Here is a 15,731-nt window from a genome sequence, read left to right as displayed (position 1 = left end):
CTGGCCCACAAGGAGAGAACATCCCCCCTCAAAGTACCACCGAGCCATCCCAAAGTCATTGGTTCTGCACACGGACCCCTCTCCAGCAGCTCAGCTCGCCGTGGCACAGACCATGCTCCCCACATGCCACCCTAAGACAGCACATCCAAATGGCCCAGCAGACCACGGCGACAGGAACTACAAAAGATGGAGCCATTAGACCATGAATCTCAACAAGAGTTAAACTTAATCACCACCCGCCACTCTTCCTTAGACTCCTGTATTCAACAGTTTAAGTAAGAGCCTACTACATGCCAGCACTGGGGACAGAAGTACAAGGCGACCCAGTACACAGGTACTGCCCTCCATGCTCACAGTATCCACACACAAGCACACACTGACACAGCACTGCCCACTGCCACGGAAGAAGGGGACACCTAACCCAGCCTCCTCACAGGGCCTCCTGAAATCAGTCTGAGAAAGAAGGTGCTTCGCACAGTGGAAGTGAAAGTTGACAGTCCGGCTCAGGCCCTGGGCCACGTCCTGAGTCAGACCTCACTGACCCCCACCGACAAACATCCAACATCTCTACTGCAGTACGTCTGACGCTAAGCACCCCACAGGACATCAGCAGACTCCCTGTCTCCAAGGCAACAGCTTCTCCTGCTCGGACTCGGCTTTCACACCCCCACATAGTCCATGTGGAAGTCATCCCTACCTTTTGCATGAAACGAGAATACACACTTCCTGCCACGGATGCGGTCCCCACTACAGGTCAAGGGCCATCACCTCTTCTGGTTTTCTTGCTCTTGTCCTGGACTCCCTGTAGTCTACACCCCAAGTAGCAGCCAAGGTGATCCTGAGACTCTTGCAGCCCCACATCCCTGAGGACAGGCCAGGGTCCTCAGAGGGCTGGAAGGACCCCTACAGCCTCCGAACCAACACTGCCCTGGTCTCCTGTCCTGCTCCCCCTCACTTCCAGGGAGTCTGGATTTCAGTCTAAGACGCACAGCATAATCAGAGTCAAGGCGGAAAAAACAGAAGGGAAACGTGGGTCTGAAGGAAGCCTGCCTGACATGAGAGACTCCTAACTCTAGGAAACGAACAAGAAGTAGTGGAAGGGGAGGTGGGCAGGGGGATGGGGTGACTGGGTTACGGGCACTGAGGGGGACACTTGACGGGATGAGCACTAGGTGTTATATGTTGGCAAATCGAACCCCAATTAAAAAAATATACAAAAAAAAAATGAAGGAAGCCCGCCTGCAGGAGGAGGGGGCCACTATGGTAATTGGGGCAAGGGATGCTAGTGGCCAGCGCAGGCAGCAGGCATGAGAGAGGAGGCCAAGGGGAACACCAGTAAGAGCAGATGAGGAGAGAAGGCAGGAGTGGCTCACCTACGGAGACTCTCAAGGAGCCCACCATGCCCTCCTCGGTCCCAGGCCCTCCCCTGCCCCCACCAGCCAGGCAAACCTGAGAAACACACAGACAACTCCCTCCTGGCACAGTCTCCCAGGAACGCATGCATGTCCCACATGCATCTCTGGGTCTCCACCTGCTTAAAAACGGGAGACTAGGCTACAGTGACCTCTTCATGTCCCCTCCTGCTCCAACACCTCACAAGTGCAAAGCCTCCCTCACTGTCCTGCTGCTGAAGACTCTGCTTTCAGCCTCCATGCAGGCTACAGGAGTAGCTCAACAGCCTATAGCCAATGAAGGCCAGATCCCATCAGCCCACCCCAGGGAAGCTGATGGGCGCATGCACCTACAGCCAGGGGCAGCAGAGCGTGAGTGGTGTGCTCACAGGAGGTAGAGCAGAACTGCCTTCTCGTGGGAGCCAAAAGCCATGTCATTCCACCGCACACAGGAAGGAATGCCAGCACTCCTTGGCATTCAGGCAGACTTGTTGGATGCAGTTCTACAACCCAGAGGAGCCTGACCAGCCAGCCACACTGATACCACGTTCGATGGGTGTCCCAGGAAGCCCAGCAGGCAGGCCTTAGCAACTGTCTTCCATGACCAGGGTGGAAGAAGGGAGAGACTCTTGGGCTAAGTCCAGCCCTGAAGTGGTGGCCAGGTGAGGCCACAGAAGAGGACAGTGAAAACGACACTGCAGACCTGGCAGAAGCCTCAGGAGCACCTGGCCCACTGCCCTGTATCTAGCAGAGTCCCCTTTCATGGAGGCACTGAAAGTTTACATACAAATCCAAGACTCTTCCTCCCTCCTCACCTTGGAGGTTCTCCAAGGGGAAGCGCAAGTCAGCTCCCACACCCTCATCCACCCCAATACTAGAGGACTGCTTGCTCCACAGGATCCTTCAGAAACAAAACCCTGGATCTGTGTTAGGTCCTGCCATTACCACGGACAGGCAGAGGGTTGGCAGTACGCTGGACACCAGGACAGTTCTCAGGGCACCAGAGAGGACGCAATCCTAACTCTGTAACAGAAGCAGTACCTCACGACAGTCGGCTTCACGGTGTGATGGACAGTGTGATGGACAATGGCCGAGGTCCAGAATTAAGTCTCGCGTCTCCATCTCCTCACTGCGGTAAGGGACACAGCCTACTGGGCTCACCCAAGCCTGCCGGGCCCATGGCAGAAACTTTAGTTGGCCTCAGGCCAACAGGACACAGGGCAGGAATTCCCAGCCTGTGAGACACCATCACCTCTCCTTCTTTACACTTGGCTCCAGCTCATTACTCCCGTCTCTCTTTGGGGAGGGGCACACCGACAGTCACTGTTCAGCAGGCCTCTGGCGAGCTGGGACAGTGGAAGCCATACCACGGGGGCAGACCAACCATCCAATCTGTAATGGTCCAGCACAAACAAAATGCAGACCTCCTGGTTCAAGATTCTTCAGAATCTCAGAGGATATGAGCAGAACATTAAACCAAGTACAGAGCTATGTGACTACCTGGGGGGGAGGGGGGGGCACGCCCACAAGGCCAGCCCTGCCACCAGCTAAACTCAGAACTTACCTATGGCCCTTCCCAGGAATCAGTCCAATAGCACTACTTTGCCATCATCAAACAACTCAGCTTCCTGCACTCCAGGCGGCAGCATACATGGAAGAACTCGCTGGGTGGAACCCCCAGACCAGAGTACAAATCCTGCATGCTCACCTACTGAGCTGGGCCCCAAGACCCACAGGCCACCCCAGGTCTAGCTCAAGTGCAGGATATTTGTGAGTAAACAAAATTGTACATACAAAATGTATTGGCATGTTTGTATTCATCAAGTATCAGTCTACTGAATTTTAAAGATGGTAGCCTCTTAACAGATCCAGACTTAGGCCATCCAAACACAAGAGTGCGCCCCCTACATTGTCTTTTGGATAGCACTACCTAACCAGCGAGCTATCCCACAAAGCTGAAGTGCAGTTACCTACTCTGGAAAAATCAGCCTGGATACACAGGTAACTAATTGCTCACACTACACAACAATTTGGCAAGATGCAAAAATTTAAGACAGGGTCAATTTTGACACTTTTTTGCCAGAGAAGTTAAATATAACTATATTACCTGAAGAGAATTTGACTTTCTTTCAAATACCTACAAGATGTTCAGAGAATACTCATCTCCCAAATTTAACTCAACTTCCTTAAATAAAATGCAAGTTCTGACAAAGATATGGCAAATAAACCTCAAGAATTTTATCAATAAAAGTCAAATACTATGTCATTCATGACCCACCACTTCCAGCTTACGGCTATGTCAACAGTGAAGAGGACTGGCTAAAGAAAAAAAAAATGCCATGTGGCCTCAAATATACCTTTACACAAAATAGTAGTAAGCAGTTGAACTATTCAACTGTCTAAATCTAAGACAAAAGTAACACTTGCCAGGGGCATTCCATACCTAGGAAAAAGACTATAAATATACTTTGGACTTTGTTTCAATTAATTCTTAAGCCTTTGTCAACAAGTTTTAAGTTTCCAAGCAAGCAGATTTTAATTTTGATTTTTAAATATTCTTTTGGACAAAATTTCAATCAAAATTTTGACTTAAAAATCTCAAAGAGCACCAAGCATTACACATAGTAAGAAAATAGAAGAATCGGTCCTTCACTGCATGAGGAGGAGGGTTTTTGGAAACACGTAAGGCAACGTTTCCCAAAACCTTCCCACTAGCTAACTATATCAGCCCAGCTGATGCCGATGCTGGAGCACCCACCTGAACTCCTTTTCATTCTCTGGACTTCAGACAAAGTGCCTCCCTCACACACAAGGAGATGCTCTTACAGCCAGATCGCCAGCCTGCACAGAGCTGCCCCTCTAGCCTGGAGGAAGCAGAGTGGGAAAAGGCTGGAGCAAACTCAGCCACTTTCTGAGGTCTGCCACTCCTGTTTCCTCTCCCAGCGGCCACCCTCTGTTCTCTAACCCCAACACGCAGTGCAGGACCTCAGGAGTGCCCCACACCTGCTTTACCACCTGCACAATGGGGAAAACAGGGGACCCCAATGAAATGGGGACACCATGGAGGACACAGGAGGAAAAAGGCCCAAATGTTTATCCCAAGAGGTTTTTTTTTTATCCTCTAGAGGTAAAATACACAACAGGTGGTTCACGTGATAAGCGCGCTGAGAATAAATGGATGCACTGGGCCAGGCTTCTTCCCTGACAGACCAGGGCTGCAAGAAGTCAAGAATGAGGAGCAAAACATGTAACATGTGGAAGTCCTTTAAAAGGTTACCAATAAAGACATAACTAAGAACTGAAACCAGAGATCAAATGGAAACTGGAAAACTAAGCAAGAGAGCACTCAGTCCCCATTAGCAAGATACTCTCTCCCTCCTATGTTGCACAACAATTCTGTCCTCGCTACATATACTAGGCAAACTAGGGTTTCTCAACACAACACTCTCAAAAGTAACTGGAGAGAACCACGCTTGCACCTCCTTCTGTCAGTATGTTTAAGAGAAGTATCAACTTTACCTAGATAGTTCTAAACAGTCATTTCTCAGGAGATCTTACTTTACCTTTAGGAACATGGGAGAAAAATCTGAATTCTTATCAAATTCTATACTATTCAAGGAAATGAAAGATTCAAGTAAGATAAAAACGAGTTGCAAAGAGAAAAAATAAAAAGGTCACCCGAGCCAGCTGTGTGGTTTTTCCTACAAGTAAGGTTTTCCCCAAGTTTAAAATCATTTTTCCAACTTAAAACCTAAGTTGCTTCTCAAAATTTAATAAATGCAAACTGTACAAAGTTCCTTTAAAATTAAAACTCTCTCCATAATCAGAACAACCCACTGGAGAAAATACCCGGTTTTCTACACTGAATTAAAAGGACTGATAATAGTAATCATTACGCTCAATTCCTCTTTTAAGAAATCTTAGCATAGTTTAAAATGGTGGTAAAATACACGTGCCAAAAATAGTCCATTACAAACACATTTCACCCTGAACTCTGGGGGGAAAAAAAGCACCTTGACATGTACTGAACAAAAGCCAACCTGGAATTCAAGCTATCAGTTTTAAGGACTGGTTTTGTCATTTCAAACAATTTCTCTGTCTTTCAGAATGTTGTAAAAATGAAAGCTGTCAAGCCTAAAACACTTCAAGTGCAAGGTCCTTCCCTGCCCTCTCTACATATTTTTCTTTAAAGTCTTGGTCCACATGCAAAGGCCAGGTTTCTGAATAGGCCAGTCCCTTCACATCACTGATTAGAACAAATCTGAAAGCTCAAGTTGGGTTCACACCATACCAGACTGCTTTCTCAGAGTAACTTCCTAAGGGGGGAAAAATGAGATGACAACAATGAGGGTTTTAATGTGCTGTCTTCTCATTTTAATTATCTCAGGTAACTATGAGGGTTGTTTTGTTTTTAATATTTTATTTATTTATTCATGAGAGACACAGAGAGAGAGAGGCAGAGACACAGGCAGAGGGAGAAGCAGGCTCCATGCAGGGAGCCCGATGTGGGACTGGATCCCGGGACTCCAGGACCACGCCCTGAGCGGAAGGCAGACTCTAAGCTGCTGAGCCACCCAGGGATCCCTGGTAACTATGAATTTTAAGTGTGACTTTCAAATGAACTTGAAAAAATAACAGTATGTCCATTAGAAGAGATAACTTACTGTTTAAAAACAACTCACCCAAGTTTCCTTATAAATAAAAAGTTAATCAACTACAAATGTATTGAAAGGCCTACTGTATGCCAAGAACTGTTGAAGAGGCTTAGGACAGAGGTTAGTGACCTCTCCTCGAGCTCCTTCAAACTAGTATCCAGAACAGGGATATGAAATCTCCACAGCAACCTCCAGAGAGTGAAGGATGAGGGATTTTTAAGACTCAACTTTAATACTTTCTTGAAGAGTCCCACAGGGACATTTTGAGATCATAATCTTAATGTGCAAACTGAATTTCAAATTAAGTGTAACAATAAACAAGACTTGGTTTGAAGAAAATACAATCTGACAACAAAGGTCAAGGAAAAGCAAAGATCCTCACCAGCAAAGCATATTCCCCCCAGCCCAAGAAGGAAATCAAGGGTAAAACGACAAAGCCTTTCTAAAACAATGTTGCCCCCTCTCAAACAGCCCTATGGTCTACGGGGTCTGTAAGAGAGCCTTTCACTTAGCTATAAGCTACTTCTTCGCAGATGTCAAATACTACTGAAAAGATGCCTTAACATTCACAGTCATGCATAAGAAGAGCAATTTTTTAAAAATCTCAATTCCTGTGTAATTTCAAGTAGCAGGTAAGTTGTCTGCCTGACCTTCCGTTGTAGATTTGAGGGCTTTAGGTTTTTTTCCTCCAAGAAACCTACATTAAGTCTGTCCTTTTAAGCGAAGAAAGCTCTACGGGATACATCCCTCCATAATATGTTCCATTGGAGATGCACTCGTATGCTCCGTGAGCCCGACGTAAATCATCTCTATTCTGATAAGGAAACAAAGACTAAGGGTGGTAAAGCGGCAGGCAGAAAAAGATTCAGGCACACAACTGACCTCGGCCACTCTGACCTGTAATTCCTAAATGAAAGAATGACCAGTGCTCCTGATCTAAACCACAACCTACCCCAAGATGAAGAAAATGCATACGGTAAGATAAGTTGGAGAGGAAATCTCCAGGGAAGTGCCACCGAAAAACCGTATTTAGCCCAGTGACAAAACGCTGCCCAGCCCGGAAAAGATGCCCCGCCTCCATACGCTCCCCAAAACAAAGCCGGTCTCGACCCTAAACACCCAACGTCAAAGAACACCTCCTTTCTGGCTGTCGGAAGGAGAGAAAGGAGTGAGGCTGGGAGGACTCCGGGCCCTTTTCATCCCAGCCCCGCTAGGCCTGAGGACCCGCTGAGAACGGAGGGGCTGACCCAGACCTGAATGCGGGTCCCCAGAGAACCCCCAGAAGCAGCGTTCAAGCGAAGGCAGGGGCCAAAGGCTCCGCCTACACCCCTGACACACGGTTGTCGCCAGTGTGGGGCACCCACCCGCAAGCCCCGGCGGCCACGGCCACGGCCCGGCTCGGGGCTGCACGCAGCGGCTGCTCCCCGCCCTGGAAGCGCGGCGTTCACACCCCTGGGCGGCCCGCGAGCGAGGCCCCCTCGCCCCGAGCGCCCCCGCGGACCCCCGGACCCCCGGCCCCGCCCGCCCGCCCTCCCCCGCGCCCCGCCGCCCGCCGCCCGCTCACCTCCAGGCGCAGGGAGGCCCCGCAGCCTCGCAGGAACTCGCGAATGTTGCTCAGGCACTCACTCTCGCTCCGGGGCTCCGGGTAAACCTGCAACACAGACAGAGCACAGGCGCTGAGCGGCGGCGCGCAGGCCCGGGGCGCGACCACGGCGGCCCCCGCAAGCTGGCCCCGGGCGACACGACGCGGACCCGCGGCCCCGACCGCCCCGACCGCCCCCGGCCGCCCCCGACGCCCGCCGGCTCGGCCGCCGCCTCTCCTCACCCGCTTCCCTTCCTCGGGGCTGCACCAATCTCAGGCCCCTACCCTCTCCAGGAAGTGGGCCGCCGCCGGAAGTGACGTCTTCAGGCCGCGCCCCCACCGCCCGCTGCGCGCGGCCTCTTCCGGCCTCGCCTGCCCCCCGGTAGACGGTAGACGCGCGGGATGGCGGAGGCCGCGATGGTTCTTGCCCTCGGACACCGCTCCCCGGCCCCACGCGCAGACTCCTCCCCCCCAGCACCTGATCCTGCCCTCAGGCGCCGCGCACCCGGCCCCACGCCCGTGCAGACTCGGCCTCGGCCTCGGCCTCGGCCTCGCCCACGCGGACGCCGCCCTGCCCGGAAGGTCCCAGGAGAGCTCGGCCTCCGCGGTGAGCAACCCCAAAGGGGCTGGCGGGAACCCCGTGTTTCTTCAGTTCTTCCCTGCCACCAGCTAGAGAGTGGAACGAGGCAGTGTCCAGTGACGAGGATTTAAAATAACTGGCAGCGTAAATCTCGCTTGTTGGGGTCGAGGTGCAAATGTTCTCCTTCCCCGAATTCATACCATGTGCTTCACTAATGATCAACTGTTAGAGCCAGGTACGTCAGCCAGTAAGTCAGCGGGGGGGAACTTGTAGGGGGCCTCTACCGCGGGGGGGGGGGGGGGGCTCTACCGCGGGGGGAGGGCTCTACCGCGGGGGGGAGGCTCTACCGCGGGGGGGAGGCTCTACCGCGGGGGGAGGGCTCTACCGCGGGGGGGGGGCTCTACCGCGGGGGGGGGGGCTCTACCGCGGGGGGGGGGCTCTACCGCAGCGGGGGGGGCTCTACTGCGGGGGGGGGCTCTACCGCAGGGGGGGCTCTTCCCCGGGGAGGGCCTCTACCGCGGGGGGGAGGCTCTACCGCGGGGGGCGGGGCTTCTACCTCGGCGAGGGCCCGCGCAGGCCCCCCGGTGCTTTGGCCCAAGAGAGAACTGCGAGGTCCACCTGCCACGCGTGCAGGCTGTTAGTGACCGCCTGCCCCGGCAACAAAGGGCGAGAAACCCAGTAATACAGAGCAGGAGGCCAGAGGCGGCACAGGGTCCCCTGCCGTTCTAACGCAGAGGAAGAAGGCTCTCCATTTGGGGAGTTAGTCTAAAGCACCATAGAGAACTGTAACATTTGAGGACATTCAACAAACTTCTGTTCTTCTTGGGGGAAAATCACGACATTCCATCAAGCCTCACAGGAATACTTCAGCTTCATTTAAAAAGAGTTCAAGGTCTTTTAAAGTTTGAATAAAGAAAACGGGGTGTTGAGAGGTGTGAAGAGGGCAAAAATCAGGCTTTTTTTCCCATAGTTTAAAAATTCGTAGAAGAAATTACCAACATATTTCCTCCAAATTAAACGGATTTTTTTTTTTTTCCAGTGAATGGCTAAACCAAAGCTGCTTCCTACTCCATCTGGTCTCTCCATAAAAGAATTTTGAGAAAGTATGTACCAAATATGCAGTGAAAATCTTTCATAATTTTAAATGGTTTGCAAAGTTTTAATTTCTGATTTCCTGATGACATTTTGAAACTGTTAAACATCCTTTAAAAAAAAGTCTGATAGACTCCAAAAGCAATAGAAATACAATACCCATCCTCAATCTTAAAAAATTATGAACAAGCTCTTGTTTAAAAGTCAGAAATTTGGGCAGCCCAGGTGGCTCAGCGGTTTAGCGCCACCTTCAGCCCAGGGTGTGATCCTGGAGACCCAGGATGGAGTCCCATATCGGGCTCCCTGCATGGAGCCTGCTTCTCCCTCTGCCTGTGTCTCTGCCTCCCTCCCTCTCTCTCTCTCTCTCTCTCTCTCTCTCTCTCTATGTCTCTCATGAATAAATAAATAAAATCTTTAAAAAAAAAAAAGTCAAATTTTACATTCTCTTCTCCTTCAACTCCTTTCCATTCCACTTCCCCCAACAAAGTCGTATTCTAAATACATTTTTAAACAAATTTTACTGATCACACTTTTTTTGCAAGAGTCCCATACAAATACAGTCCATCCTCATTCATGGATTCTGTGCAAATTCACTCATTCGATAAAATTTGTTTGTAACCCCTATTCAGTATTTGTGGCTCTTTCTCATTTATAGACACATACAGAGCAGTAAAATTTTGAACGCCCTTTATGCACAAATTCCTAGCTCTGTGTGCATAATAAGGTTATGCTCTGCCATCTTGTTTCAGCTGGTAACATGAGCAGATATCCTTTTTGCAGTCTACTGGCACCACATTTTTCACATTTTCGTGCTTTTTGCTGGTGGTTTTGCTGATTTAAATGGCCCCCCAGCATAGTGCTAAAGCACTAGGTAATGCTCCCAAACGCAAGAAGGCTGTAACGTGCCTTACAGAGAAAATACATGTGTTAGATAAGTTTCATTCAGGCCTGAGTCATAGTGCTGTTGGCCATGAATTCAATGTTAATGAATCAACAATACGGTACATCCAGAAAAAGGAAGAGGACATTTGCAGATCTGTGCGTTAGGCCGCTCCCGAAAGTGCTAAAGTGACCTCTATAGTGCGTGACGCAGCTATGGAAAAGATGGAAAAGCAGCTAAACTTATGGATTCAAGAGATGTCAACCAATAAAAAGAGCATAGTAGACAGTGTTGTTGTGAGGCTGAAAGCCAAGGAAATTTACAGACATGTTACCCAGAGTCAGGAAAAGGTTAAACCCTTCTCTGCTAGTGCAGGCTGGCTTGCACATTTCAAAAGGCCATACCACATGAAAAATGTTCATACCGATGAAAAATTTGCAGGCAAGGCAGGTCCTGCAGATCAGGAAGCTGCAGAAGAATTTAAAAAGTATCTGCTAAGCATTGTACATGAAAAGGGTTATATGGAAGAGCAAGTTTTCAATGCTGATGAGACAGGTTTGTTTTATAAGAATGTTGGCAGACAAACCTATATAATGCAAATGGCCTCCAAGGCTCCTGGCTATGAATCATTCAAAGACCGTGCAGCCTTGCTACTGTGTGTCAATGCCAAGGGTGATTTTAAGTGTAAACCCCTAATGGTACACAGAGCACAAAACCCACGAGCACTTAGAGGCAAAAATCTGAACTGCATGCCAGTCCACAGGAGATGGAACAAAAAAGCACGGATGGCCTCCGAAATATTCTGGGATTGGTTCCACAACTGCTCTATCCCAGAAGCTGAACGCTATCTCCATAGCAAAAACCTTGCCTTCAGGATTTTATTAATTTTGGATAATGCCCCAGTTCATTGCCATGAAGAACTTGAAAATGCCCACCCTGACACAGAAGTTCTCTTCATGCCCCCAAACACTGCCTCTCTCATCCAACCCCTCAGTCAGGGCATAATAAAAGCTTTCAATGCATATTATACCAGGGAGCTTTACAGCAAGGCTTTTGAGGCTCTTGACACCAATGAGGAAACTACCATGATGGGCTACTGGAAATCCATCAGTATATGCAATGTCATAGATTATATCAACACAGCCTGGGACAGCATCAAGCAGACCACCATTAATAACTGCTGGAAATGTTTGGCCAAACTGCGTGAAAATTTTTTAAGGTGTTACAGAAAATATTAAGAACAGTGTCAAAAACATAATGCATATTGCACAGCAAATAAGTGGAGAAGGCTTCAGAGACATGAGGGAAGGAGATGTGGAGGAAATTTTGGCAGAAATGGCAGTAGAACCCACCAAAAAAGACCTGGACGAGATGGCAAAGCATGGCACTGGAGTCAGTGATGATGATGATGGCGATGAAAGTCAGCCTAAGACTCCAAGAATTGTCCCTCTCACAGCAGCCAAAATATCAGAATGGAATTCTGCCCTTGAAAAAATTTTCAGGGATTCCCTGGGTGGCTCAGCGGTTTAGAGCCTGCCTTTGGCCCGGGGCATGATCCTGGAGACCAGGGATCGAGTCCCACATCAGGCTCCCTGCATGCAGCCTGTTTCTCCCTCTGCCTGTGTGTGTGTGTGTGTGTGTGTGTGTGTGTGTGTGTGTGTGTGTGTCTCAGGAATAAATAAATAAAATCTTTTTTAAAAATTTAAAAATATTTTTTTCAATGACATGGAAGAGTGTGACCCTGTGCCAGAACGCAGCCTCACATTTAAGCGCTTGACCTCCACTGCATTTGTCCCTTATGCTGAAACACTTAAAAATTTGAGGCAAAAAGCCAAGCAGACAAGGCTGAAGGAATTTTTCAAGCCAGTGTGGGAGGGAACGTTGCTGACACCATCACCAATTTGTGAAAGCCAAAATCCTGAGGTAGAACCACTGGATCTCACATGCCACCCTTGCTGATGCCTTCCTCTTCTGCCAAGTAAGTCACCAAGTCACCTACTGTCCTTTGGTTTTCCAAACCTTGGACAGGCCAAGGTCACAGGTTTAACCACACTGCCCTTTGCCCCATCACAAAGTAAGCTCCACCACAAGTAAGGTTTAGTTAATGTGTTCACAGGATTCCAAGTATTTCATCTTTACATAATGCTTTCTTTCCTATGCAACATATAGTATGTGCTGCTGTGTGTGTGCGCAACTGTGCCTTAACTGAGGTAGTGTTTCCTTAGGAAGAATTAATTATTCATGAAGAACACATAATAAATAAGCTGTCTTCAAACAGAAACACATCTAATACAAGATCACGTGTCTATTGGAACCAATCCTGCACTTCCTCTAGGAACACTGCTTCAGTAGTTTCTAGTTCAGTGTTCACAGTGACTTTGTAGCACACACTGTCACAAATAGCAAAAGTCAGCTCTATCTTTAAGATTATTAAGTTATAGGGATCCCTGGGTGGCGCAGCGGTTTGGCGCCTGCCTTTGGCCCGGGCGCTATCCTGGAGACCCGGGATCAAATCCCACGTCGGGCTCCCGGTACATGGAGCCTGCTTCTCCCTCTGCCTGTGTCTCTGCCTCTCTCTCTCTCTCTCTGTGATGACTATCATAAATAAATAAAAATTAAAAACAAAAAACAAAAAAAAGATTATTAAGTTATAAAGATCTAATTGTTAACAAGTTTTCTTCTAAAGTAACACACTAAAAAAATAAAGTAACACACTATTAAGAGTACACAAAGGATGGGAACAATTCTTTAAAGCTTTTAAGGAAAATTACCAAATGTAAAATGTAAAACCTTATCTGGAAATGTGTATCTTAGTGAGATATAGAGAGGTTTGTTTGTTTTTTTAATTAGCTTATTTACTCATGGACAACTATCACTTACTGCTAGAAAGAAACATAGTCCAGCATTAATTCTATTCTTGTCTTGGGGTTTTTTTATGTAAACACTGAGAAACCTCATTCCTAAAAATAAGAAATGGAAGGAGTTTTGTCATTTTATGCCTTCTGAATTATGCAGCCTAAGTCCAGGTATAATTGATCATAAGTAAAATTTTGAAAGCATCAGTTAACAGCCTGATTAGAGTCTCCTGCAGTCTCTATGAAAGCAAGCAAGAAGCAGCCCCTGGGCTGCAGAATTCCAGACATTAGAGCCATTCACTTCTCAACACCATAGGTCTCTGTTACTTACGCAGCCAGGAGGTCTTCCATCTTGCAGCAGTGTGCCTTGGAGATAAGTGAGTGAACGATCTGCCTTTTTACATGAAGCAGGAGAAGGGGGTGTTGGGACAGCTCCATGAGCTTGTTGACTTCCCTGATCTCAGGCACATTCTCAAGATAGGTCAGTTACAGGTGAGCACATGTACAAGCTGCAACTGGACATGAACTCCTTTAAAAGTCTCCACATGCATGCACATGGGTGCATGGAACTAGTTCATTCTAAGAATGCTGTACCTCAAACAACATACTTGTATGGAAGACTGTAATGTAAAAGAGTCAAAACTCTATAGTAAGAACCACCTAACCCTGTAACATACATGCTGACCTTGGACAAGTCACTCAACCCCTCTGGATCTACACACTTATCCCCAGTTTAAGGCTTAGCCTTTCTCTCAGAGTTGTTGGGAGGATAATAAATTAATTCAACAATACTAGACCTAGGCTTCATGCCAGATCACTTGATAAGCACTGTAACTGCAAAGAAGAGAAACAAGGCCCCTGCCCTCAGTGAGGCAGGGAAGAATCTCACACAACATATGGCAAGTGGACCATAGAAGCACAGAGAAAAGAAGCATAAATACTGTGGACATAGGGGAGGGCCAGAGGTTTAACCAACAAAAAGAACATCTGAAGGGATCCCTGGGTGGCTCAGTGATTTAGCGCCTGCCTTCAACCCAGGACGTGATCCTGGAGTCCCGGAATTGAGTCCCACATCAGACTAATGCATGGGGCCTGCTTCTCCCTCTGTGTCTCTGCTTCTGTGTGTGTGTGTGTGTGTCATGAATAAATAAATAAAATCTTAAAAAAAAAAAAAAAACAGGGACATCTGAGTTAGAACTGAAACAGTAGAGGCAAATGTAACTGCATTTTCAAAGGTGTGACATTTGAGAAGCCAGTGGTGTTTTCAAGGACTGTGAGTAACCAAGGACAGCTGAGGTCATGGGTTAGACTGCAGGGGAAGAACTAAATCAGAAATGATGCAAAAGAAGATATTCCCCAGTCCTCCTGCACACCTCAGTAAAGAAGCTATATGAGTGATAGTGAGCACATGAACAAGTCATCAGGTAAATTCAGATTAAAACCACAGGTAATACTACATACCCACCAGAATAGATAGAAGACAGACACTATCAAGTGTTGGCAAGGATGGAAGGCCATTGGCGCCCAATACCTGACTGGTGGGAGTGTGAAGGCATATTCTTGGAAAATTGGCAATTTCTCAAGAAGTTAAACAACCGAAGCCCCAGGCAATTCCACCCCTAGGTATTTACCTTAGAGAGATGAAAACACATCCACAAAAAGCTGTGTATGAGAATGTGCACCAGGTGCCTGGGTGGTTCAGTTAGGCTTCCAACTCTTATTTTTGGCTCAGGTCATGATCTCAGGGTTGTAGACTGAGCCCCACATCAGGCTTTGCACTGGGTGTGGAGCCTGCTGGAGTTTCTCTCCCTCCCCCTCCATCAAAAAACAGCAGCTTTACATATAATCACTAATGCCTCCACAACCCAGAGACAACAGTTCCTCTCTCCAGTGGCCACCTTCCAATGACCAACAATAGCCCAATTCACTCTGTAGAAATACTGTCCAAATTTCTCACAGTAATTAACTCCAGGCTTTTCCATCAAGAACTCTAATCAGTCAAAAGATAGACAGTGTACAAGCTGTGCAACTGGGCATGAACTCCTTTAAAAGGTATAGTGACTTTCCTTTGAGATGACAACTTTTGTATTCAATATTTGATAAAGGATGTGTCAGGAGTTCTGAGACTTTGCAATAAACTACATCACAGCAATGTTATGGTCATACTTCAGAGACCTCCACAGCTGTCCAGTTTACCCCTTCTCAACTCCTCTCTACTACTCACTGCATGCTAGGAACATGGGAACATGCAGTGTCCTGTCAGCTGGCCATTCTTGGTCCAAGCAACATGCCAGCTGAGGCAACTAGCTGCCTTCACCACAAGTGCTTAGAGAGTCTGAGTTTACAAAACTTCATGAGAAAGAACAGGCACTTCTAGCAAGGCAACTAATTCAAACAGGTCCAGCGCACTGCAAAGATTAAGATCCAGGATACAGAAAACTCCTAGAGTATACTCTGGGAAACACCTAACTGCCCAGGATTGCCATTCCCAGAGATTCTGATTGAGTAGTTTGAGTACAGTTCAGAAGTTGGGACTCTGAAATCCCCTCATCTGACTGATTTTCAGCCACATTTGGAACACGGGTGCTGTAACTCGGTGTTTCTCAAACACAGACGTGCACCAGAACACCCAGAGTTACATTACTATGCCCTGCCAGAGTCTAATCAGTAGGTCTGCGGTGGAACCCAAGGATGTG

At 47.8% G+C, this 15,731-nt stretch overlaps 2 protein-coding genes across 2 annotated transcripts in view; one reads left to right on the top strand and one right to left on the bottom strand.

Annotated features, from left to right (window-relative positions):
* Window positions 1-15,731, bottom strand: part of ARHGEF7 (Rho guanine nucleotide exchange factor 7) — a 126,448-nt gene that overhangs the window by 89,773 nt on the left and 20,944 nt on the right. Inside the window, 1 exon segment of the mRNA XM_038570061.1 lies at window positions 7,611-7,697. Coding sequence (XP_038425989.1) covers window positions 7,611-7,697 — 87 coding nt within the window.
* Window positions 7,973-11,830, top strand: LOC102155295 (tigger transposable element-derived protein 1-like). The gene is made up of 2 exons (XM_038570062.1): window positions 7,973-8,443; window positions 9,248-11,830. Exon 2 carries the CDS (start codon window positions 10,396-10,398, stop codon window positions 11,416-11,418), a length of 1,023 nt encoding a protein of 340 aa, XP_038425990.1. The 5' UTR covers window positions 7,973-8,443; window positions 9,248-10,395; the 3' UTR covers window positions 11,419-11,830.

This window comes from Canis lupus, chromosome 22, assembly GCF_011100685.1.
Source record: "Canis lupus familiaris isolate Mischka breed German Shepherd chromosome 22, alternate assembly UU_Cfam_GSD_1.0, whole genome shotgun sequence".
Lineage (NCBI taxonomy): Eukaryota > Metazoa > Chordata > Mammalia > Carnivora > Canidae > Canis > Canis lupus.
This window is presented reverse-complemented; position numbering and strand designations above follow the sequence as displayed.

What these genes read in the sequence shown, in the direction of transcription:
- LOC102155295 (XM_038570062.1), top strand. Translation starts at nt 10,396, where the DNA reads ATGGAAAAGATGGAAAAGCAGCTAAACTTATGGATTCAAGAGATGTCA.